The sequence below is a fragment of the Trichoderma gamsii genome, assembly GCF_001481775.2.
Source record: "Trichoderma gamsii strain T6085 chromosome Unknown Scaffold_60.2, whole genome shotgun sequence".
Classification (NCBI taxonomy): domain Eukaryota; kingdom Fungi; phylum Ascomycota; class Sordariomycetes; order Hypocreales; family Hypocreaceae; genus Trichoderma; species Trichoderma gamsii.
Window position 1 is genome coordinate 35,216 of NW_020171397.1, and position 24,938 is coordinate 60,153.

The 24,938-nt window shown below is 51.2% G+C and overlaps 8 protein-coding genes across 8 annotated transcripts; 3 read left to right on the forward strand and 5 right to left on the reverse strand.

Moving 5' to 3' along the window:
• Positions 1-116: 116 nt before the first annotated feature.
• TGAM01_v210307 (hypothetical protein) lies at positions 117-3,428 on the reverse strand (the record flags this gene model as incomplete). Its single annotated transcript, XM_018810153.1, has 5 exons — positions 117-1,007; positions 1,074-1,458; positions 1,540-2,169; positions 2,235-2,988; positions 3,176-3,428. The coding sequence occupies 5 exons, from the start codon at positions 3,426-3,428 to the stop codon at positions 117-119; spliced, it is 2,913 nt and encodes a 970-aa protein (XP_018656648.1).
• Positions 3,429-8,687: 5,259 nt separating this feature from the next.
• On the reverse strand, positions 8,688-8,825 carry TGAM01_v210308 (hypothetical protein; the record flags this gene model as incomplete). The annotated part of the gene is made up of 1 exon (XM_024550765.1): positions 8,688-8,825. The coding sequence occupies one exon, from the start codon at positions 8,823-8,825 to the stop codon at positions 8,688-8,690; it is 138 nt and encodes a 45-aa protein (XP_024404488.1).
• Positions 8,826-9,471: 646 nt separating this feature from the next.
• Positions 9,472-11,162, forward strand: TGAM01_v210309 (hypothetical protein; the record flags this gene model as incomplete). Its single annotated transcript, XM_024550766.1, has 4 exons — positions 9,472-9,583; positions 9,742-10,022; positions 10,091-10,852; positions 10,917-11,162. The coding sequence occupies 4 exons, from the start codon at positions 9,472-9,474 to the stop codon at positions 11,160-11,162; spliced, it is 1,401 nt and encodes a 466-aa protein (XP_024404489.1).
• Positions 11,163-12,179: 1,017 nt separating this feature from the next.
• TGAM01_v210310 (hypothetical protein) lies at positions 12,180-12,956 on the reverse strand (the record flags this gene model as incomplete). Its single annotated transcript, XM_018810151.2, has 1 exon — positions 12,180-12,956. The coding sequence occupies one exon, from the start codon at positions 12,954-12,956 to the stop codon at positions 12,180-12,182; it is 777 nt and encodes a 258-aa protein (XP_018656646.2).
• Positions 12,957-13,336: 380 nt separating this feature from the next.
• TGAM01_v210312 (hypothetical protein) lies at positions 13,337-14,177 on the forward strand (the record flags this gene model as incomplete). Its single annotated transcript, XM_018810150.1, has 3 exons — positions 13,337-13,419; positions 13,486-13,852; positions 13,893-14,177. The coding sequence occupies 3 exons, from the start codon at positions 13,337-13,339 to the stop codon at positions 14,175-14,177; spliced, it is 735 nt and encodes a 244-aa protein (XP_018656645.1).
• Positions 14,178-14,465: 288 nt separating this feature from the next.
• On the reverse strand, positions 14,466-14,877 carry TGAM01_v210311 (hypothetical protein; the record flags this gene model as incomplete). Its single annotated transcript, XM_018810149.1, has 4 exons — positions 14,466-14,519; positions 14,590-14,705; positions 14,776-14,811; positions 14,865-14,877. The coding sequence occupies 4 exons, from the start codon at positions 14,875-14,877 to the stop codon at positions 14,466-14,468; spliced, it is 219 nt and encodes a 72-aa protein (XP_018656644.1).
• A 904-nt stretch (positions 14,878-15,781) lies between these two features.
• Positions 15,782-22,900, forward strand: TGAM01_v210313 (pre-mRNA-splicing factor spp42; the record flags this gene model as incomplete). Its single annotated transcript, XM_018810148.1, has 1 exon — positions 15,782-22,900. One exon carries the CDS (start codon positions 15,782-15,784, stop codon positions 22,898-22,900), a length of 7,119 nt encoding a protein of 2,372 aa, XP_018656643.1.
• A 791-nt stretch (positions 22,901-23,691) lies between these two features.
• Positions 23,692-24,936, reverse strand: TGAM01_v210314 (hypothetical protein; the record flags this gene model as incomplete). Its single annotated transcript, XM_018810147.1, has 1 exon — positions 23,692-24,936. One exon carries the CDS (start codon positions 24,934-24,936, stop codon positions 23,692-23,694), a length of 1,245 nt encoding a protein of 414 aa, XP_018656642.1.
• Positions 24,937-24,938: the final 2 nt, after the last annotated feature.

Genomic DNA, 24,938 nt, shown 5'->3' on the forward strand with positions numbered 1-24,938 from the left:
TAGAAATAGAGAAAAGTGAAAAATGAATAGACGCCCCTCCCTCCCCTCCCGGCAGACCGCAAGGCTTTCCCGTCTTATATCGTCAAAAAAATGGGTATCATGTGGCAGTCGTTCGTTCACATTCCCTGAAATCCACCCCTGCCAGAACCAAAGAAACTCCCCCAGTCGGGTTGCATGCCGTGATCCGTAAACATCTGCTCTATCTGCCGCTCCTGATGCCTTTCGCCTCGTATCGGTCGTCGCAGAGATAGCCCGCCAGGTCGACGCGGCTGCTGCTGTGGAATCTGCTGTTGTTGTGCCTGCTGGTGCATCCCCATCATGACGTTGGGGTCGTACATGTTTCCTGGCATGTTCATGCCCATTGCATTGTGCTGCTGCGGTTGCTGCTGCTGCTGCTGCTGTGGCATCATATACGGTGGAGGTTGGCCCATAAACTGATCTCCCATGTCCTCCATTGATGCAGGGAAGAAGAAGGCCGTATCCGGAGGTGGATGGCCCATCGCCATGGAGGTGTCAGTCTTCCCTGAAAATCCTAATTCGATCATCGGCTGGTTGGGATAGGCAAAGGGGTCATCCGAGGGAAACATCAAAGAGTCAATCTTATGCACAGGGTTGCTCTGCATGCTCTGCCCGCTGAGATGATGTGGCTGGAATGGGTGTCGGTGTGTGCTCTCAGCGGTACTCGTCGAATCGGGCGTAGCTCGTGACGATAGGTCCATCGGCATCATATCATTTAAGCTGCTGGTAAACGAAGGCTCCGGATATCCATGCTCCAATGACTGCGCCATGCTGCTGTCCATCGAGCCCCTAGAATGCGAACCTCCGTATAATGACATGCCACCACTCCTGTTTCGCATCATCTCGTCCGGTCTATGTAAAGACATACCAACAGGGATGGCGCTGTTATTCGGTATTTTAACCCCAGGCGCCGTCCTCTTCTTTGTTGTGGATGATGGTCGTGAATGGGTTGGATCATTAGCCCGCTCTGGTAATTGATCAAACAGGACCTGCATAAGCGTGTCAATAAGCATCTCTTTTGAGGTAATAATTAGAGGGGAATCAAGCTGCCTTACCTTGAGAGTGCCCGTGACTCTCTCCGCAGAAAGACTCTTGTCAGCCAAGTCTGCAATCATCTTTCTTCCAGCTCGTGCATCGGCCAACACCTCTTGCGACCCAGGCTTATCCGGATTCTCAAGAGCGTAAAACACCAGCGAGAGGACGGAAAAGAACTCAGTGTAGAGCATGAACCAGTACGGACCGCTAAGCACGCGCTGTTTCCGAATCTCAAGGCCAATGTGAACAATGTTGCGGGACACGCTGATGGCTGCTGCCGCACAGGCATAAGAGAGCTCATCAACCCTGCTACCTTGGCTCAGTCGGGGAGAGACATAATGCAGAAAAGGTCGGTACAGAACGAGTTGCACATGAGCATATGCAAAACGCAGCAGATGTCGGACACTAGTTAGGTATTCCATTAGCCTACTTGTTGGCATATTTTCCATGGCTCGACAGTCTCATGGCATTGGTATAGTAACTTACCGAACCACTTCGATTGGCCCATCCGGACTAGGTCGCCACGCCTGTGGAAGTCTCTCAAACCAGTTGTGCAGGTCTGTCTCGATTTCTTTAATCTTACTGTAGCTGATGAGATACGTCGACGCAAGCTTGTCCCCTCTCATGACAGTGTGGCCAACACCCTTTGTCGGGTAGATGTTTTTTGTAATTTTGCCCAAAATTTCCATCAATCGGGTGTGAGCGTTGAATGCCTGGAAAAATGAAGGCGTTCCAGGCCCTGGCTGGATAACGCCACCGGCTGTGATGAACTCGTCGTCAACTTCCAGAGGATATAACTGGTCGACATCCTCGTTGCTGAGAAGCAGAGGGAATCCAAGCATGGTGGAAACGTAAATGTCCATTTGTCGGATGACATAGAAAACCCGTCGCCGAACTTGCTGTTCAATGCTTCCTAGCCGTTCATGTTGTAAGTGGCGGTGGAGACCTATTCGGAGAGAAGATCGAAGCGCGATTCCAATGAATGAGTAACAAGTGTTAAGTTTCGCGGTGGACTGGAGGAAAAGAATTATGAAAACAAGAGTTTGAATAGATATGAGACTCCGGCACTCGGTAACATCACGCAGCAGAGATCTTGATATCTTGTAGTACTTGACTCTATAGAAAGGCGGTTAGTAAACGACAGAAGAAGTGAAAAAGTCAGCCTGCCATTCTCTTCTTACCCTTCATCGATGGCCTGTCGATACGACATGCCGCCGGAGCTGGAGTCGTCTAAATTGCTGTACATGCAACCCAACGCTAAGACAGCATAAAACAGAGCAAGGAATTGGGTATCTTCCTGAGCAGAAGCATCATGTTGTCGCTCATAGATGTGGTCAAATTTTTCATAAAAACTGGGAACATGAACGATGCGGACAAGACATGTGGCGCAGCTTAGAGAGTAGTAACAGAGTTTTCGAGCAACGTCCTTGGGAGGAAGGTCAGGGACTGTGGATACGTTTGAAAAAGGTGAGTTGGCAGCAGGTGTGGGCATGTCGAAATTGACAAGGCCTGCGGTTCGATCGGATGGACGTGGCAGAAACGGCTCTCTGCCTACAGGGCCCAGCAAGCCGCGGAAGTTTTCCTTCATGCGCCGCAAGAAGACGGTACCGGAGGAGATGCCGTAGAAGTCCCAGCCGCCCTTTTCGTCGAGATCCAGCTGGCCGATGGAGTCGATCATGGACGTCAGCTGCGTGTCGTTGGGATCAGGCTCAGCGGGAGCATGATTGGCTCTTAGCTTGGCGGCCTCGGTGCGCGCTCGTTCTCGATTGTTGAACTCTTGCTGGATGGCAGGGTCAAGGTTTGGATCGGCCAGGTCAATATCCGGAACAAATTTTCGCAGCAGCGTCTCGGCGCGCTGAAGACGGCTTTCCAGGGCCTCGATATACTGTGGCGCGGGATTCCTCCTCCTGTTTGATGGCTTATCATATGTGCATTCTGTGAGACCAAAAGGTTACGAAGTCAGCCAGGATATCTCAGCAAGAGAGAGTGTGTGTGTGTGAGAGTTGGGGTTAAAGAGAACATGGCATATGTGTAATCAAGATATGGTCATTGAGACGGCAATATCTGACAACAAAGCCACTCCAGAAAGAAAGTTGATGAGCTTCTTGTCCGGCATACGCACCGTAGCTGTAGACGGAGCAGTGGGTGCAGGGCTGCTTGCCGTCACATTTGATCTTCTTGCGGCGACACTCGTCGCAAGCGCGGGTGACTCTTCGGCGTTTCTGGATGGGTTGCGATGGCGCGGTGTCGCCGTCGGCGGTCATCTTCTCGTCCTCAGGATCGGACTTGACGCTGTCGGCCGGCGACGGGGCATCGTGGATGGACCAGTCGCCGGCGGGCTGCGACTCGATGGTGGCAGCCTCGTCGTCGGACATGATGGCGGCGAGCTAGGTATATAGGCGTATGCGGTGGATAGGTATTTGTGACTATGGGTGTCCGTAGGTGCTGGTCAGGTCAGAATCGAGGGGCCGTTCTGCTCTGCTCTACTCGTCGAGACTCTATCGTCGTCTTTCAAGCTGCTCGGACAGGCGGCTTCTGGGCGGGGGGCGCTGGCTCAAGAGGCCTGGCCGCCTCGAGTGGTGTCTGGTTACGTGAGGCCAGGCGAGGGGCGGGCGCTGCAGGCTCGGCGTGTAGTGAAGGCGGAGAGGTCTGGTGTCTGGAGTTTTAGACAAAGAGACAGGACAGGACAGGACCCCGGGGACGCAAAGTCGGTGGCAGCGTACGTGCCAATTGCCCCGGCGTCTGCCAGTCTAGGCCATCAGATTCACCGCGCAGTCTCTCCCCGGTGCGGAGCGTGTTGGCGAGGGCTTTGGGTGGGAGCGACGTCGACGAAGATGGCGCGCAGGACCAGGAACAAGGACAAGAGGGAAGAAATAGAGAGTCGACGAGCTGGAAGGGAGAGGCCGTCCGCTGTCGACGTCGGACGGGGAGGCCCCATACTGTGCTGTACATGTACCGGCGCTGCAAGTACAGGCCGCGAGAGGGCGCTGTGGCTGGCTGGGGTTGGCGCGCCGGCCGCTAAAGCCACCTGTGCTACAGTGACAGGCCGCTGAAGACACTGGGGCTGCTGCAACGCCTGCAGAGCGCTGAGTGGAGCGGCACCAGACTTGAAGCAGTCCAAGCTGGCTGCATTGCGGCACGCCCGCCGAGAGCCGCTGGAAGAGCCAGCGGACGCTATGCGCGACGGTTTCAAGCGAGCAGCAGTGCGCTCGGGGATAATTCACACGGTGTCTCGCTCAAGGCTAAACGGCCTGAAGGGGGAAAAAAAAAGACGAGAAAAAGCAGCAGCAAACATTGGGCCAAATGTGGGGTGTTGCGATTGAGGGCTGCCAAAGCGCTGCTGCGACTGGAGACTGGAGTACGAGGTGCGAGGCGCATTGAGGGAAGCACACGGAGCACGGCACGCAGTACGAGATGCTGCTGCGATGGATTGCGTACGTCCAACCCACTCCCACCGGCGGGCTGGGTAATCAATCAATCACTCAATAGGGGAGGCCAGTTGGCGGTGTTGATGGGATGAGCGCTTATACGGAGCTCCCAAATCCATCCATACATGTGTGAGCCATGAGCCAACCATGCGTCCTGCTGCTGCTAGTGGCGCGTGGCTGGTCCCAAGGCTTATGCAGATTCAGTCGTCTGTATGCCGATTATCGTATTACTAGTAGTATCAACAGCGGCATTCTTAGCTCTACTGTACGAGTTCAGTTACCTGAACGCGACGAATCCTGTCTCTTTGCGCTATAAAAGGTCGCGCTTGGTTGAAAAAGGCGTGCAAAGCGAACCTGAGGTGCAAGTTCAGAACTTATAGCGCCTGCTAGCACCCGCGCTCCGATATAGACCTGCAGCTGCGGGTACAGGCACCTGACTTCGATCTTCATCATCAACTTCCACTGCATCCAGGTTCCAGATGCGATACCGACTATCCACAGCGGCATCTCTATCGGGCCAGCGACCCATCATGTAGGGAGCTTGATGCTTTCCTCGGTTGCACCGTGGTATTGTCGGGTGCCTGTACTTGGCGATGGCACGCCGATTGCATCTGCGACCGTCCATCCCGTCCAGTAGCACAATTGAACATGCGGCGTCTCCACCGCCGGAAGAACGCCCAGACGGCCAGATGGGTACCGGTACGGAGCGCATACACGACGACAAAACACTCAGGAGGGCCAGATTTCATGCAATCGCCAAATCTTGGGCTCAGGAATGCAGCGCCAGACGGCCATGAATCAGGAGCCAGACAAGAAACGCACAGACGAGACATCATACGCTGGCAGCGTTGAATAATTCAAGAGCGTTGACGCTGCTTTGGCGGCCCGTCAAGGGCCACTCGGCAATCACAGTAGCTCCCCGACGCCTAAGCAGGATGAACGCATTCTCGTACGACTCGCGCTCTTGGTCCTGTGCGAGCATCCAAAGCAGCAGCAGCACCAAGCAATCGAATATGGCTGCAATGCCGGTTCAAGTTTCTCCCTAGTGGCTTACGAGGCTTCAGCAGGCGCTTCAGCTACTGCGCTGGCGTCGGGGGCTAAAAAGTTGCACCCACTGTAAATTAGGGCCGCATGGCGCGCACCGCTCCACTGGCCACGGTGGACGGCGCCAGAACTACTTCCGCGTGATAAACTGCAACCCGACGTCAAGGGCTTTTCTCTTCTGCTCGTGGAATGGGATGGGCGAGCTCGGGCGACGTCTGTGTCGCTGGAATTGGTCTCTGGCCCTGAGGCTGTGCCCGTCTAGCCCTCTCCACTCCCACATGGCATCCATGGGGGCGTCCGGCGCCTCAACTGCCATTCGGGCGGGCATGTGCATCGAAATGAAAGCTGGAGAGCTTGGCTGAAAAGCTTGGCCTTTGAGGCAAGACAATTTGGCAGAATCAAAAAGCTTGGTATCGACGACGGAGGATACAATCTAGATGCCAAGTCTATGACACCGACAAGAGCTTGGATGAATGGATGGATGTATACCTGCAGATAGGGTGCCATTTGCCAGATTCCAACGTCTAGCGGCCGAGCTGCAGATCAGACGGCTCACGAATTCTACAGCGATGAAATTGCGATTGCAGACTGCCTTGTAAATTACATGCCTACATGTAGGGAAATACTTCGTGCAGCTTTGTCTTCAATTACCATGTACTGTATCACATATCCATAGCATGCAGGGCAGATGGATAAAGAGGAGGTCTGTCTCAGCTGCTTAGGCACGTTGGAATCACTCAAAGGTATTGAAAGCTTTCAATCTAATAGCATCCATCATTTGCGGAACTGAAGACACAAGATGCAAGATCTAAAAGGCAACTTGCACATCATTGATCGCGCAATCAGGAAACGTATCTCCCATCTTCACCAATCATTGGCGCCTGTCGCAATTATGACTTTGAGATAACCACCACATCTGCCTGCACTATTGGACGACCCTCAAGTACGCGCATCTTGTTCTATAGCAGGGCTCAAGCGATCATTGGAAGTGCCGCCGACCACCCAGTGCGAGGAGGATACAAGACGCAGCCCATATCACTATGAGTCGGATTTAGCGTCGACAACTGCATCTATCTAGACTCTGTCGTTTCGAACCATCCCCGACTTTATCGGCGGCGCATCGTCATCCCAACAAATAATCCGAAGCTTGAATCTAAACATACATTGGGGCAGTTTTGTCTCCGAACAACAGCTCTACGTCAAGACTTTAGCCACCTACCTCCATGTTCTTATACCGAGCCTCCATCCACAACAACCAACAGTCCCACCGTCTCGCCAGGCCATGTCCGTCTTATTCCCACATTTCTAGCGTTTTGCAGCTTTAGGACCGCGGGATAAGGAAAATGTTACGGCGAGGGCCTCCGCGTAATGCGGCTGTTGCGGCCACACGGAGTACAAGCGCCGCGGGTACTTGGACCTTCATCCAGCGCTAACTCTACGATATCCAGGCACTTTCTTATTCCACGGCGCTGGCCTCCAAAAGGTCCTTGCAATCTGCAGGCAACGATACGCAGGGAGCTGGCACCGCGCGCATCTGATTGGCTGGCAGACACATATTTCGGTGTGTCGACGGATCCTCTCCGGCCCTTGGACAGCGCCGCCCAGCGATAGGGCCTTGGATCCTGCAAAACCTTCTTTTCCTAATTCTCCTATCGCCCGCGCGTGGAATAGAATTTAGACGTGAGCGCACAGTTTGGCGATCGTGGGGACGAGCTCGAGATAACCTTGATTTAAAGTGCAGGACACGTTCCGAGTCGGCGGCATGTGCCTGCGCGACTCGGTCAGTTAGACACTGTACATTCAATTATATGCACGGACTCCTTCATGCTTGCTGCGTAAACGACTGGAGTCGTGCCATGCTGCATATACGCTCGGTGATTATCAGCACGACAAAATAATGACCGAACTGCAAATCCATATGCAATTCGTGCTTTTCTTGTTTTTTTCTTCGCTCTTCCATTTTAGTTCCATTTCTTCTCTATTCTTCGTTATGGTTGCATTTCTCCCATCGGACCCTCTTCCCGGAGTCTTCGGTCTTCTTGGCGCCTGTCACAGTCCAAGCCCGACTTTAAAGCCACAGCGGCATTACATCACCGTGCCTATGCCAAGCTTTTGCGCCTCCTAAATGAGATTGCCGACAATCGGGCCAGCCAGGATAACCCACAAGGCTGGGACTTGGCCTCGACCTGACTCTCACACACCATTGCGAAAGTTACATGTCAAGCTATATTCCTGCTACTGAGTAAGAGCAGAATCAGCACAGTATCCCTCACATTGGTACAAAAAGGAAAAAAAAAAAGAAAAAACAGGTAGAGGGACTTTTGCACTGGCCGATTGAAATTAACTGCACTCGGCTAGCACGCTTCTACTTGCTCGGCAAAGTCAGATATTACTCAAAGGCAAGGTTTTCATGAATTGTGTCCCGAATTAACCGAGCAGGCAACGACCCAACTAACCACTGTCCCGATATGATTAATTTTAAGACAAATTTTAAGACAGATTACTAGCTTTATTTATTCATGTATGAATCGCATGTCCCCCTTCGACAGTGTCAACAACACTTCTAATGACATGTAATTTTTTGACACGGGAGTATTATGAATCAGTCACTTACAGACATCAACACCCGACGCCGCCAACCGATTTCAACTACTCACACAGCACGGTTGGTCATGCAGCGAGCAAGCAAGCAAGCAAGCTTCTCCTGAATTTAGCCAACAGAGTCAATCAAGCAAGTCTCGCTCTTCGGTTAAAAGATTACGATACATCAAATTCCGAGACTTCTCCGTGCTGGGACAACGTCAAGACTTGATGCAATTTTGAAGGCAATAGACTTCAATCTACCCAACGCCGTGTTCAAGGCCACAGTAATTCCTCTGCAGACTGTCGATGTTCGTCCCCTGACCAGCTACACATTTGTGTATGAGCCGGTCATCGATTTCCACATCAAGAACCTGATGGCGAGGCCGGTTTGCACTGCCACCCGCGTAATATACTCCTGTTAGGTGGATCAATTGCAGCTCTGGAATTGGCCTGGGCCTACTGTCTGCCGACCCCGTACTGTAGTCTGGATGATAACATATCCAGCAGCAGAACCAAGCTGAACAGCTCACCACTCATCCCCTGCCGCTCAGGCGGATCACCGCCAGCTACCCTAGTCTCTTATTTGCAAGCAGCTAGAAGCAGTAGCCGGATCCCCCTTGCGCAAGTGAGGTCTAAGCCACCATCGTGTATCGGAAGACGGCAAACTAGTGGGTTGAGCTGGTTCATCCGCCGTCTCCCAAGGGCAAAGGGGGCCATGGCTAGTACGGGAACAGTTTGGCGATTACGTGTATGCTTCGTAAATTGTTAGTTGCTTATTCTGATCATCTCTCGCACTGTATTTTTGAGCCGTACTTCTTGAGTTTTTCTATGAATCTCAGGGGGTTAGTAACACAGGCATTAGCCAGAACTTGGGCCTAATAACATGCAATCGACAGTACGCGGATCTGGCATAGCTCATAGGCCGAGCTAGAGTCGCAGCGAGACACGCGCTAAAGCATATGAGTTGTCTTCCAAATCGTCCATATATTCCAATTCCTCTGTAATATCATCAAGGAAATAGGATGGAGTGCAGAAGACGTCTTGCTTGCTCTGAAAATGTTTGAAAGTCCGGGCCGCTTTACAGAGATGAGGCGAGCAGCAGTCGGCTTAGTGATGCGTGTACGTATACTTCAAGCTCCACTTTACTAAGACGCGCGCTTCCGTACTTGTACCTCTGTACTATCGAGAGCTTCGTCAACCCCGCCAAACCAAACTTCCAGCTATGCGCTCCATCACTCACTGAACGGCCCCTCCACCATCTGGAAGGCTGAGAAGCACGTGCAGCGAGCTTCTTGTTTCTCTTCAGCCTTGCCAAGCAGCAACAGCATCGCCTAATCCAAAAGCTACCTCACGCTGCGTCCCCATGGCTGAATCAACGACGTCGCAGCCGGGCTCGGAAGCTCAGGCGTACACCACTCCAGACGTTATCGTCACTGGTAACGATGACCCTTCTGCCCCACATGCGTCCATCACAAGTAGCTGATCTTGGTTCTCGGTGACAGACGTGCCCAAGCTTGATATTGATCTCTACATTCAAAATTATGTCGGTACGGCGCTCCCAAAGCATTTCTGCTACTATGCTCGCCCTATAACTGCATCCACGAGGTTCTAACGCTCTCCACCATCGTCCTAGGCCGAACACGATTCGAGCGCCTGATGCTTATTGGCAAGTGCTGTGTGCCACTGCGAGTCGAAGCACTCAAGGCTGCCGTTGCCGAAGCAAAGAGCGGTTCAGACATCGTACGCTACAATGATGCGTGCGCCCTGCTCAGTGCAGCTGCCCCGGACGATCCTGATGCGCGGATGGATGGAGCGTGGATCGAGAACACCGACATTGCCAACAGAGCCGAAACTACTCGCTTGGAGACGGAACTTAAAGGGTACAGGAACAATCTCATCAAGGAGAGTATTCGGGTAGGAATCATCATTTCCCTCGGCTTGTCTACGGTGCCACGATATCTAACTTGCTCTTTTCGGTCTAGATGGGCAACGAAGATCTGGGAAAGCATTTCGAAAGTATAGGCAAGCTTGCTGAAGCTACCGAAGCATACAGCAAAATGCGCCATGATGTCAGCACCACCAAACACATTTTCGATTGCGGCACGCACTTGGCCAGCGTCGCTTTTCAGCGCCATGACTGGGCCAGCGTGCTGAGCAATGTTGGCAAGATATCCAATATCCAAAGCGGCGACGACGAACAGGAACAGCAGGCCTACACCAAGGTGGCATCAGGTGTTGCCTTGCTGGGAATGGGCAATTTCCACGATGCGGCTATGACCCTCATCCATACTAACCCGAATGTGTCCCCAGCCGAATACAGCACAGTCGCAAGCCCCAACGACGTCGCCATCTATGGAGGGCTTTTGTCGCTGGCAACCATGGACAGGACAGCTTTGCAGTCTCGTATACTAGATAATCAATCCTTCAGGACATTCCTAGAGCACGAGCCGCACATCCGAAAGGCGATTAGTTTGTTTGTTAACGGCAGATACTCGACTTGTCTCTCCATTCTGGAGTCTACGCGGGCGGACTACCTACTCGACATTTACCTACAACCACACATTTCCGCAATTTACTCTTTGATCCGCGAAAAGTGTATTGTCCAATACTTTATACCTTTCTCGTGTGTCACGCTAGACAGCTTGGACGCTGCATTTGGAAAGCCCGGCCAATCCGTTGAGCCAGAGCTCATCAGGATGATTCGAGACGGGTCGTTAAGAGCCAGAATAGATGCCAGAAACAAGGTATATTCCCTCCCGATTCTGCTGTTTTCAGCTTTGAATGCATGTTTACTTATACATCGTCTAGCTTCTAGTAGCGGTATCCCCTGATCCACGACTAGTGGTACAAACAAATGCACTCCATGTGGCAAGGAAATACGAATTGGAAGCCAAAGAGCGGCTACGGCGCATGAATATTATCGGTGCAGGCCTTGAAGTCATTGGCGTTAAGAAGCCACAGACTGGCGGTGTAGGAGGCGCTGAGCCCGAAGAGGCCTGGTTCGAAGAGAATCGCGTGGCCAGCCTTCTCGCTGAGCAAGCTCAGGATGCTTAGGAGTATCCTGAATTAGAGCAGGTTCAGCCTGAGGAAGGGCAGGCTAGGTCTGAGGAAATTCCAGAACTACTCAGAATGCTCTACTACTAAGCGTTTGTGGGAATACAGACTAAGCGTATGAGAGGGGAGCCGCACACTGGTTCGACTGCTATTCCGTGATGAACGAGTCCTTGGTATCCTTAATCAGCCGCCGATGGCGAAAGAGAGGAAAGCTCTTTTCCTATCCAAAGGGAGAAGAAGGGGGGCAGCTACGGTTATGACGGCAACCGCCTTGTGAGACTTGAACGTTTTACACGCATGATGTGCATTAGAGAGGGAGTCGCAAGGAAAATTGGTCTTTTTTTTTTTTTATCTGCCACAGCCCCCAAATGTTAGAGGCATTTTATCTTTTCCTTTTACCTACTTGCAAACGATTTTAGGACGCATAGTCATGTCCAACTCTCCATGATAGACTATAATATCAAGCAGTCCATATGATATTGATAAGTCATGTTTTCGCTTAGAGACGCCTCGTACTATATGCATTCTTGTTTGTCTATATTGTTTCATTGAGACGGGTATCATATCCTATTACACTTACACCAACACCATTCCAGCATAGTATAGCCACGCCTGAGCCATTTCACCATGTCCTTCCATTCCCAACCCCCTTACTTCAGTCCATCAACCTCAAAATTCACCCCATCAACTGCCTCAAATCCTCCGGCGGCCACCGCACCTGCGCAAAGGTAAGACAGCGCTTAATGCTCTGCAGGTACTTTCGCGTCACCTCGTCGCCCATGACGTGGCCCTTTTCGCCATCGTGCAGCTTCTCGCGCGCACTTCGCTCGTGGATACCCACCATTGTAACTCCAATGGGCCAGGCTGCCTTTCCGATGCTGAGGCGGAGATAGCCGTCGTTGGCGTCGACGTAGCGGCGCTCCTGGAGGGCTTGGACGATTTCGATGATGGGCTGGAGGAGGGAGTCGTCAAGGTCGCCGGATTCGAACTTCCGGAAGAGCTGTTTGATAAGTTCGGTTAGCATGGTGCTGCAGTGAGAATGAATTGTAGGGGAAAAGAAAAGCTACGCACTGGCTTCATGTTTTCGCGTGTTTGGACCATGGCGCTATAGGCCATTTTGCTGTTGCTCGTCTCTCGCCTCTCTTCCTCCATTGCCTTTTCGTATGCCGTGAGCACCATGGTAAAGTAGCTGGCCAGCTGCCTGTACAGCCACTGGCGGCCCTCCTTGTCCTTTGGCAGCGTGCCATCGACCTTCATGTCCTTCTCCTCCACCAGCTGCAGCGTCGTTGGTATAGGCCCCTTTGTCAGCACCGTAGTGAGCTTCTTATGCCGTCTCAGCCGTGCCGCATGTGATTCCCCAAATAATATCGCCGGGTGTCCCAGCGCTCTCAGCTTCTCAATCAGCTCGTCATCCGGAATATCGTCTGCCGCGTCGCCGTTCTTCTCGTCACCGTTTTCATCGCCCTTGACGAGCTCCGGTAGGCCGAGCCTCTTCCTCCTAGCCTGCTCTTCTTCGAATTCCTTCTCTTGTTGTCTCTTGCGCGATTCTTCGGCGAGCTTGCGGCGCTTGTCCTCGCGAAGAGCGTTTTCTTCGGCGACTTCCTCCTCGCGCTTGCGCTTCGCTTCGGCCTTGGAAGCGCGTTCAGCTTCGAGGGCCTTTTGCTCGGCTAGGTAGGTGGCTCTGCGTTCGGCTTCTATTTCGGAGCGCTTGAGGTATTTCTTCTCGTCGGAGGCGGAGGATTTGGAGGATTTGGACTTGGATAGCTCTTTGTTCATGAGAGCCGCGAAGTCCATTGCGATGGTGTTGCGCTGAGAAGCGTCTTGAGGGAGAGGTAAGATTCTGCGTCCAGGCGGTAATACGTGCTCCTAGTATTTGACTTTGTAGGATTGAAGCAGAAAGACAAGATTAATCCGCAATGCGATTCTTTGATGAAATATTTGATAGTTTGTCGTGAAGTCTATTTGATCAAGAGTTGGGTGAGCATGAAGTTACAGGTACGCTATCGATTGCGGATGATTTCCGGATAATACAAGCATCAAGCGACAGCATCAGCACTCATCCACCAATCCCAGCAACTCACAACTTATACGCCGAAGGTCATATATAGCATTGTAAAGTAACGAGCTATCTGACGAATTGGAATTTTGACACTCTCAATTCAGCTTGCACTACAATGTCCGCTACAAAAGGGGATGATGATCACGACGCATCTCCATTCTTAGTCCGTCTGTTCCATAAGACCGGCAGCTTTCCCAGGTACGTGACTGCAGCTCATGATAGCATCTTAATACGTGGAATAGCATTACTAAACATCATATCCAGGCCAGAGGAATTTGCATCATCTTCACTACCGCCATATGTGTCCATCTACACTTGGTCAACCTGCACTCTCAATGAGCTGGCCCTTGAGCTGGCAGCGGCAAAACCTAATGCGTTGCCAAATCCAGCCATCGGCACAAGACTCTCATTTCAACTTGTCTGCCCAGACTTACGCGGCGCAAGTGCTACTAGTACTACGCAGCCCAAGTTTGCCGTTAAAGAGCTAGGGAGCATCGTCATTGGCGAGGGCTATCCCGGCGCGGAGGACCCTGAGGATGCTGGCCCTGATACCCTGATGAGGGACGACTTTGGGAGAGACAAGACGTTGGCTGACTGGAGATTTGTTGTTGGAGACTATATTTCATGCGCGGTACTTCCTCCGCGGGGAGATGGCGCTGTGGTACCGCCAGGGACTGCTAGAAGAGGGTCGATATCTGGCGGGCGAGATGGGCGCAGCGGTGGATTCAGAGGTGGGTTTCATGGTCGAGAGGGCAATTTTGGCCGCAACAATGGTCGTCCAAACCGGCCAGGTTGGAGAGATAACAGGCTTCCGTCAGGCGAATGGAGAAGAGGAGAACAGCTACCAGATGGGCCGCCTGGAGGGCCAAGGGGCAGGGGCCGCTGGTAGGCTAGATGGGATGTTTTCTCAGTGGTTGAGATTGCGCAAAGGATATGATATACCCCAAGTAATTTAGCGTTTGAATTGAGGCAAAGGAAAGTCTCCTTTGCTATACTGAATAAATTAAAACTCCAGTTTCATGCCTTCTACGGTAAAGTAGAGCGTGCAAGTTAAGCAATCTCCTCCTCCCCCTTCATCAATTGAACACATCGCAAACAGATCGTCCGCAATTCTCGTAACAAACTTCATTTTGAAGCTAGGATTATTGAATCTTCTGCGATTATTCGGCCAGAAAGAGGCTCTCTATCTCGTATCGAACCTTTTAAAATGTACATAAATCTCTCCACCCAACCAAAATCGTCCTTTATTTCTCGTAGCAGGTGTCGCCCTTTCGCTTCGCTCGGAGATCCCAAAGGCCCTATTCATCATCAGTCAGCAACTCATCATCCCTCACCTCCTCCCCTCCACATTGCCCGATTTCCACTCACGTCTGTCTTGTATGCGACCCAGCCGAAGATGGCGGGGACAACGGCCATGTAAATGAAGCTGATTCTAGCTGTTCTGCCCGTGAAGCGGAAGTAGCGGTGGCGAGCCTTGTTCATCGCTGTGCAGCGAGTTAGAAAGGGGAACGGTGCGGCGAAAGAGCAATTGGATTCGATGGACATGTTACGCACCCTCCAGCTTCAGAAGCGCCGGGTCCGGCTTGACGTCTGCGATTTCGCGGTTAGTTCGATCATATGCAATTCTGCTTGAAGAAACGTACTGAGATGCGCCATTTTGCTGATTTGTGGCGGCGACTGGCTTGGTCTTCTTGAAATTGAAGTGGTATCGCGATGGGTTGGCCTGGTGTTGCTGTCGGCAGAAGATGATTGTTCGTGATTATGTAATTCTGTTGGAGCAGGTTTGATTGGCTCTTTGAGGTTGATGCCCCATTGATCAGGTACCCTGTAGCAGAGCTAAGAGAGAGCACATCGTAGAATATCAGCGATCATAGAAGTAAACCAAAGGGAAACATTGCAGAATCTTATTGAAAGGGTTATTATTGTTTCAAACAACGAGCCAATTTCCTTTTTCTTGCAAATTACAGCTCCAATTGATGCTATGTTCCGCTCTGCAGTTTGATGTCAAAGTACCCCTCCACATTGGTCTCGAGCTAAAATGCATATTGGAATCAGTCTAGGTACATCAAGAACTCGCAAAACTCATACAGCCGAAAATCTTTCAAACTCCAAACTACTATATTGCCGATTTTCTGTTTTCACATGAGTATTAGATTTCTTATACTTGGGTTAGCATTGGAAAAAGAGCCGTATATGAGCATTTTCCGGCTTGTAGTTATTGGCATCTTGCATTCGAGATTCCAATAACGTCAAAGTCACGTGAGAGGCTAGTTTCGAGGTGAAGCTAGCGCCTCCGAGGATCTCGTTCAAGAAATTGTCCAAACCGAAGGCGAGGCAGAGCATCAGTCCCGACTCTGCATCAACTACGCTCTGGCCGCCGTCTGATTTTTGCGAGGCCGGCATCTGCTTCATCAAACTAGAGGCCAGAGCATTCAATTTCACGTGGCCGCTGTCCTGTGTCTGCAATTCCAGGATTGCTAGCGCGTCTTTGACACGCGCCACGGCTTCAAGCCTTTGGGCAGGCAACTTCACGAATTGCTTCTGAACGAGTGAAGACGCCATGTCGCAGCTACCACCACCGCCGCCGCCTGGCTGGGGCCCTCCTCCGCCGCCGCCTCCCCCATCATCATCTTTCCCGCCTCCTCCGTCGACTCCTGCTCCTCCAGCCCCGCCGCCGCCCGGCTATCGACCTCCCGCCGACGCTCACATCGCAAAGTTTGCTCAAAAGAAGAAGGAATGGCTTCGGAACCAGCGAAATCGATTCGGCGAGAAGCGCAAGGCTGGCTTTGTCCAGACCCAAAAGGCTGACATGCCCCCCGAGCATCTGCGGAAAATCGTAAAGGATATCGGCGATGTCTCGCAGAAAAAGTACACAAACGACAAGCGAAGCTATCTCGGTGCATTGAAGTTCATGCCTCATGCGGTCTTGAAGCTTTTAGAGAACATGCCGATGCCCTGGGAGTCTGCACGAGAAGTCAAGGTTTTATACCATGTCAACGGTTGCCTTACCCTTGTCAACGAGATTCCTAGAGTTATCGAACCTGTCTACTTTGCGCAGTGGGCCATGATGTGGACTTTCATGCGAAAAGAAAAGGCAGACCGAAGACTGTTTAAGCGTATGCGATTCCCGCCGTTCGATGACGAGGAGCCGCCGCTGTCATGGTCAGAAAACATCGAGGACGTTGAGCCTCTCGAGCCTATTCAGATGGAGCTGAACGAGGACGAGGATGATGCAGTCTATGAATGGTTTTACGACCACCGACCGCTGCTTGACACACCCCATGTTAATGGTCCAAGCTACAAGAGGTGGAATCTCACATTACCCCAGATGGCCGCCTTGTTCCGTCTTAGTCGACCGTTGATTTCCGATGTTGTGGATAAGAACTACTTCTATCTCTTCGATCTAAAGAGTCTGCTCACTGCCAAGGCGCTCAACGTTGCTTTGCCAGGAGGACCACGATTTGAGCCGTTATACAAGGACATCAACCCCAATGACGAGGATTTTGGCGAGTTCAACGCCATCGACCGCATCATTTTTAGGAACCCCATTCGCACTGAATTCCGGGTTGCTTTCCCATACCTATACAATTCTTTACCACGAAGCGTACACTTAGCATGGCACTCCCACCCCCAGATTGTGTATAATCGCATCGACGATCCGGATTTGCCTACATTCCATTTTGACCGTCGAATCAATCCCATCTCATCACGCAATGTGGCTCCAAAGAACGTCGAAGTTTCTCTCGAAGATGAGCTGTTTGGTCCTGGAAGCAACGAGGAGCCCGAAGAAGATGCTTTCGAGCTTCCTGCTGGAACGGAACCATTCCTTGCCGATGAGGAAATAGACAACGAGGACACTTCTGCGGCCATTGAGCTTTGGTGGGCGCCGTATCCATTCAACCGACGATCCGGTAAGATGGTTCGCGCCCAGGATGTGCCTTTAATTAAGCAGTGGTATTTGGAACACCCTCCCTCAGACCGGCCGCCCGTCAAGGTCCGTGTTTCTTACCAGAAGCTGCTCAAGAACTTTGTCCTCAACAACCTGCACAAGAAGAAGCCCAAGGCTCAGAACAACCAGAACTTGCTTAGGTCTTTGAAGCAGACCAAATTCTTCCAACAGACTACCATCGATTGGGTTGAGGCTGGTCTTCAAGTTTGTCGCCAAGGTTTCAACATGCTCAATCTGTTGATTCACCGAAAGAACCTGACCTATCTCCATCTTGATTACAACTTCAACTTGAAGCCCGTCAAGACCCTTACCACAAAGGAGCGAAAGAAGTCCCGCTTCGGAAACGCTTTCCACTTGATGCGTGAAATCTTGCGACTGACCAAGCTGATTGTGGATGCTCAAGTTCAATACCGACTCGGCAACATCGACGCTTTCCAATTGGCTGATGGTATCCTCTACGCCTTTAACCACGTCGGACAGCTTACGGGTATGTACCGTTACAAGTACAAGCTCATGCACCAAATTCGAACCTGCAAGGATTTGAAGCATCTCATCTACTATAGGTTCAATTCTGGTCCTGTCGGCAAGGGTCCTGGCTGTGGTTTCTGGGCTCCTGCATGGAGAGTGTGGCTGTTCTTCATGCGTGGTATTATCCCTCTCCTTGAGAGATGGCTTGGAAACTTGCTTTCTCGTCAGTTCGAAGGACGACACAGCAAGGGTGTCGCAAAGACGGTCACCAAGCAGCGTGTCGAGTCTCACTTCGATCTTGAGCTCCGTGCTTCCGTCATGGCTGACCTTCTGGACATGATGCCCGAGGGCATCAAGCAGAACAAGGTCAATACCGTGCTTCAGCACCTTTCTGAGGCCTGGCGCTGCTGGAAGAGTAATATCCCATGGAAGGTGCCTGGTTTGCCCGCTCCTATCGAGAATATCATTTTGCGATATGTGAAATCCAAGGCCGACTGGTGGGTTTCTGTTGCTCATTACAACCGTGAACGTATTCGCCGCGGTGCCACCGTCGATAAGACTGTTGCCAAGAAGAACGTTGGTCGTCTGACTCGACTCTGGCTCAAAGCAGAGCAAGAGCGACAACATAACCACATGAAGGACGGTCCGTACGTCTCGTCAGAAGAGGCCGTCGCCATCTACACCACGACTGTCCACTGGCTGGAGTCGCGCAAGTTCTCGCCCATTCCGTTCCCCAGTGTATCTTACAAACACGACACCAAGATTCTGATCTTGGCGCTGGAGCGACTGAGAGAAGCTTATTCGGTCAAGGGTCGTCTCAACCAGAGTCAGCGTGAAGAGCTTGCCCTCATTGAGCAAGCATATGATAGTCCTGGCACAACTCTAGAGCGCATCAAGCGATTCTTGCTAACGCAGCGAGCGTTTAAGGAGGTCAACATCGACATGAACGATAATTACAGCACGATCAATCCTGTATACGATATTGAGCCCATTGAAAAGATTAGCGATGCCTATCTCGACCAGTATCTGTGGTACCAGGCTGATCAGAGACACCTTTTCCCTGCCTGGATCAAGCCTTCTGACTCTGAAGTGCCTCCATTGTTGGTCTACAAGTGGGCTCAAGGCATCAACAACCTGGGTCAAGTTTGGGAGACTGAAAATGGCGAATGCAACGTCATGATTGAGACCGAGCTTTCCAAGGTCTATGAGAAGATGGAATTGACACTGCTCAACTCCCTTCTCAGACTGATTATGGACCACAATCTTGCCGACTACATTACGGCAAAGAACAACGTTCAGCTCACCTACAAGGACATGAACCACGTCAACAGCTACGGTATGATCCGTGGTCTCCAGTTTTCCGCCTTTGTCTTCCAATACTATGGTCTTGTTCTTGATTTGCTTCTGCTTGGCCCTCAGCGAGCCAGTGAAATCGCTGGACCGCCACAAAGCCCCAACGATTTCCTGCAGTTCCGCGATCGAGAAACGGAGAGCAGACATCCAATCCGACTGTACAGCCGATATATCGACAAGATTTGGATCTTCCTTCGATTTACAGCTGAAGAATCACGAGATCTTATCCAGCGATTCCTTACTGAGCAGCCGGATCCCAACTTTGAGAATGTTATCGGGTATAAGAGCAAGAAGTGTTGGCCCCGTGATTCTCGTATGCGCTTGATGCGACATGACGTTAACCTTGGACGAGCTGTGTTCTGGGACTTCAAGAACCGACTGCCACGATCCGTCACCACGATTGACTGGGATGACAGCTTTGTCAGTGTATACAGCCGTGATAACCCCAACTTGCTCTTCTCAATGTGCGGATTTGAAGTCCGGATTCTGCCTAAGATCAGAAACCAGAATGAAGAATTCCCCGTCAAAGACAGCGTTTGGTCTCTCGTTGATAACACGACAAAGGAGAGAACGGCACACGCGTTCTTGCAAGTCACCGAGGAAGACATTCAAAAGTTCAACAACCGTATCCGACAAATCCTCATGTCATCTGGTTCGACAACCTTTACCAAGATTGCCAACAAGTGGAACACTGCTCTGATTGCGCTGTTTACGTATTACCGTGAAGCTGCGGTCTCTACCATCGAGCTCCTGGATACAATCGTCAAATGCGAAACCAAGATCCAGACGCGAGTCAAGATTGGGCTGAACTCGAAGATGCCTTCGCGTTTCCCTCCTGCTGTTTTCTACACCCCCAAGGAGCTTGGTGGATTGGGAATGATTTCTGGCTCTCACATCCTTATCCCAGCCAGTGACAAGCGTTGGTCAAAGCAGACCGACACGGGAGTCACCCACTACAGAGCTGGTATGACGCATGACGAAGAGACATTAATCCCCAACATTTTCCGATACATCATCCCATGGGAGGCAGAGTTTATTGATTCTCAGCGTGTCTGGACTGAATACTCCCAGAAGCGTCTGGAAGCCAACCAGCAGAACCGACGTCTTACTCTGGAAGACTTGGAGGATAGCTGGGACCGTGGTTTACCAAGAATCAACACTCTGTTCCAAAAGGATCGAAGCACGCTTAGCTTCGACAAGGGTTTCCGCGCTCGCTCCGAATTCAAGATTTATCAACTCATGAAGAGCAATCCGTTCTGGTGGACGAGCCAGCGACACGACGGCAAGCTGTGGAACCTGAATGCTTACCGAACTGATGTCATCCAAGCACTGGGTGGTGTTGAGACCATCCTTGAGCACACGCTATTCAAGGCTACCGGTTTCCCATCTTGGGAAGGTCTCTTCTGGGAAAAGGCTTCTGGTTTCGAAGAATCCATGAAGTTCAAGAAGCTCACCAACGCCCAGCGATCCGGTCTGAACCAGATTCCCAACCGTCGTTTCACCCTCTGGTGGTCCCCGACCATCAACAGAGCCAACGTCTACGTCGGTTTCCAGGTCCAACTTGATCTCACTGGTATCTTCTTGCACGGAAAGATTCCTACCTTGAAGATCTCCCTCATCCAGATCTTCCGTGCCCACTTGTGGCAGAAGATTCACGAATCAGTGGTTATGGATCTTTGTCAAGTATTTGACCAAGAACTGGAATCTCTCGGCATTGAGACTGTGCAAAAGGAGACTATTCACCCCCGAAAATCTTACAAGATGAACAGCTCTTGTGCCGATATTCTCCTCTTTGCCAGCCACAAATGGAATGTTACTCGTCCCTCGCTGCTGTATGATACCAAGGACGTCATTGAGCCTACAACGACCAACAAGTTCTGGGTTGATGTGCAGCTACGATATGGTGACTACGACTCTCACGACATTGAGCGATACACTCGTGCCAAGTATCTCGACTACACGACCGACAGCTCTAGCATTTACCCCTCCGCTACAGGTATCATGATTGGTATTGATTTGGCATACAACTTGTACTCGGCCTACGGAATGTATTTCCCTGGTCTAAAGGTACTCATTCAGCAAGCCATGGCCAAGATCATGAAGGCCAACCCTGCCTTGTATGTCCTTCGGGAGCGTATTCGCAAGGGTCTGCAGCTGTACGCCTCTGAAAGCAACCAAGAGTTCTTGAACTCGCAGAATTACTCAGAGCTCTTTAGCAACCAGACTCAGCTCTTCATCGACGATACCAACGTGTACCGTGTCACTATCCACAAGACATTTGAAGGAAACTTGACCACCAAGCCTATCAACGGAGCCATCTTCATCTTCAACCCGCGAACTGGCCAATTGTTCCTGAAGATCATCCACACCAGTGTTTGGGCAGGTCAGAAACGTCTTGGACAGCTTGCCAAATGGAAGACGGCAGAAGAAGTGGCAGCGTTGATTCGTTCGCTCCCCGTTGAAGAACAACCCAAGCAGCTGATTGTCACTCGAAAGGGTCTGTTGGATCCTCTGGAAGTCCAATTGGTTGACTTCCCCAACATCTCTATCCGTGCCTCCGAGCTGCAGCTTCCTTTCCAGGCGGCCATGAAGGTTGAGAAATTGGGAGATATGATTCTGCGAGCAACAGAGCCTCAGATGGTACTGTTCAACCTGTACGATGAGTGGTTGAAGAGTATTTCCTCGTACACAGCATTCTCTCGTCTTATTCTTATTCTCCGTGCTCTTCACGTCAACCCCGACAAGACGAAGCTCATCCTTCGACCCGACAAGACTGTCATCACATTGGATCATCACATCTGGCCTTCACTGAACGATGAAGACTGGATCAAGGTTGAAACTCAACTGCGAGATCTCATTTTGAACGATTATGGCAAGAAGAACAACGTCAATGTGTCCAGTTTGACAAGTACCGAAGTCCGTGATATCATTCTTGGTATGGAGATTTCTGCACCATCGATGCAGAGACAGCAGGCTGCCGAGATTGAGAAGCAGCAAGAAGAGCAGAAGCAGCTGACGGCCGTCACGACCAAAACGCAAAATGTCCACGGCGAAGAGATCATTGTCACCACCACCTCTCAGTTTGAACAGCAAACATTTGCTTCCAAGACTGAATGGCGCACCAGAGCTATTGCGACGTCGAACTTGCGGACAAGAGCCAAGAACATCTACGTGTCTTCAGCGGATACTGATCTGGATGATGTCACTTATGTAATGCCCAATAACATCTTGAAGAAGTTCATTACGATTGCGGATCTGCGAGTCCAGGTGGCTGGTTACCTTTACGGTGCCCCGGCCCCTGATAATGACCAAGTCAAGGAGATTAAATGTATCGTTATGATCCCGCAAATTGGCGGTCTTCGTAGCGTGCAGCTTCCGCAGAAGCTACCCCAGAGTGAGTTCTTGGACGGTATGGAGCCACTTGGTGTCATCCACACGCTATCAGGCAGCGAACTTCCATACATGTCTGCGGCAGATGTGACTGAGCACGCCAAATTGCTGGATACACACGAGGAATGGGACAAGACGAACACGGTCACGGTGTCTGTTTCGTTTACTCCTGGCAGCGTTTCCTTGTCTGCTTGGGGATTGACACCTCAAGGTTACAAATGGGGAGCCGAAAATAAGGACACGCAGAGCGACCAACCTCAGGGCTTCACCACAACCATGGGGGAGAAGCGAAAGCTTCTGCTGAGTCCCAGGTTCAGAGGCTTCTTCCTTGTTCCGGATGATGGCAAATGGAATTACAGCTTCATGGGCAGTGCTTTTGCAGGAATGGAAAAGAAGTCGGTTCACGTCAAACTGGACACGCCGCTGCCCTTCTATAGCGACCACCACCGACCTGTGCACTTCCACAGCTTTGCAGAGTTGGAAGATATCTGGGTCGACCGATCGGACAACTTTGCCTAATCGCGTAATCTGGAGGAACTGTTGTTGGCAGTAGAGCGCAATTTAATACCCTGGGGGTTGAACGAATATCATCTTTTGTATGAATGGGTGGTGGGTGACGCAGATTTGGCGGGCGTTTGCATTTTTGGGAAGAGAGGGGTTAAAATAATACAAGACCTATAAGGTTTCAAGATTGAGTGCGGTGTTACTGTTATAATGTAAAAAACAAGGAATTTATTGATCTAGCTAGATGCATTTTTGTCTTTATATGTAGGAATTATGAGAAGGAGAGCTAGTAGCAGAATGGCAAGTCTTTTATTGGCTTTATGTATAAGTGTTTCTTCATGATATTATATTGGCGTTCTTTGTATCATTCTGTGTTCTGATGACTTGACTGATAATAAGCTGTGATCTCAACTTGCTTGTTAATATGATGACAGATATCGCCGAAGATGGCTGTCCTTACTTGTAGAATCCCCCGTGCGACTGAAGCCCTCAGCCCAGCTGCAAGGGTTGTCTAGGATAAGCCCGCCAAAACCAAGGTCCAGAAGCTTTCAGCTGGCTCGAAAAGTGGAGTGAATCCAAGGGATAAATATGATAAATATGGAGGCCTAGCTGGATTGGGTGCGGCTGAGATGCAGGTTTGGTTTGGGCTGCGCTGAGCACTGAGCTTAACAGGGCTGTGGAGTGATGACGTTGTGGAGTTATGACGGATGCTTGAGGCTATGAGCATATTCGAATAGATGATAAAGTTGCTCCTCTAGTATAGGTCTGCTCAAATGAACCAACGCGGTTATCAACATCCAAAGCCATCAGGCTCTTGTTAATACACCCATAATCTGAGCTGCCATGGTATCGCCGTCATCCTGGCCAAATTCGTTGATGAGCGTCCTCAAAGGCGGGTTTCGAGCTGAAGCCCCTGTCGAAGCTGAACGCAGCATGGCCGCCAGCATTCGATCGACCAGGGCCGCCTGTGCCTCTGGATTGCCAATAACTTGGCTCTGTGCTTTGCTGACATTGCCCATGACTTCCAGCGAGTCGCGGTAGTAGTCGATGGGCGCCCTGCCTGTTAATTCGTGCCACTCTATGGCATCTACAGGGACGCCGGCTTTCTGAATCAGGTGAGTTTGTATTGCATGGCCTTCGTGTAGAGGCGGCAGCAGTAGAACCTCATTCGCAACGGCGCCGGCAGCATACAGATTGCCCAGCCCTGCAGTGCAAAACGTCAGTTCAGACGAGGCCATCAGCTTGAGAGCCTCGTCTGGCAAGACCATGCGAGCTGCTTGTGGATCTTCGGGGTCGATGCCTTGCGCCAGGCCAAGGCTGGCTACCAACACTGTCAACTTGGCATGTTGAGATTCTGGGAGGGCGGCGTTGCGTAGATTGATAGCGCGTCGAGCAGCGTTGTATATAAGACGAGAGTAGGCGATGTACTCTTCCTTTGGCATCAGAGGGTTGATCATGCCTCCGAAATTGAGAAGAACACCAGCCGAGGGATCTCGAGTAGTCCTCGCAGGCGGTCCAAGTGGTGAGACGGTAACAACATTGGTCAGATTCTCGCTGGCAATGCGCTCCTGGACACCGTAGAACTCTGCAGCAATCACCAACTCGGCCTGTCGCCAATGGGGAGAAATACTGGGCCAGAACCAGAGCAACAGGTCGATGATGACCACAGGGATTCCGGCCATCTGAGCGGCAGCAGCAACAAGTTCATCCATGGCTGTCACAACGAGCCGTGGCTTCAAGCGCTGCAACAGAGAAACAAGCTTCATTTTTCCCATTTCCGGATTTGCGTATAAGTCAACGTTGTGTATTCCGTCCCACTTGGCCTCTGTGAGCTTCTGGAAGTCCATTGTAAGACTGGATCCCACATAATGCAGAGCTATAGGCCCAAGAGACTTTAGTCGGCTTCGCAAAAAGGGCATGACGGCTGTAAGAGTAGCACCAGGCCCGCCGCCAAAGGGTTGAGCGTTGAAGACGATGCTTGTAGGCGATGTAGACGGACTGAGAGTCTTGGTGGCGGCATCGTGGTGGGCTAGATGCTGATTTTCTTGCATCT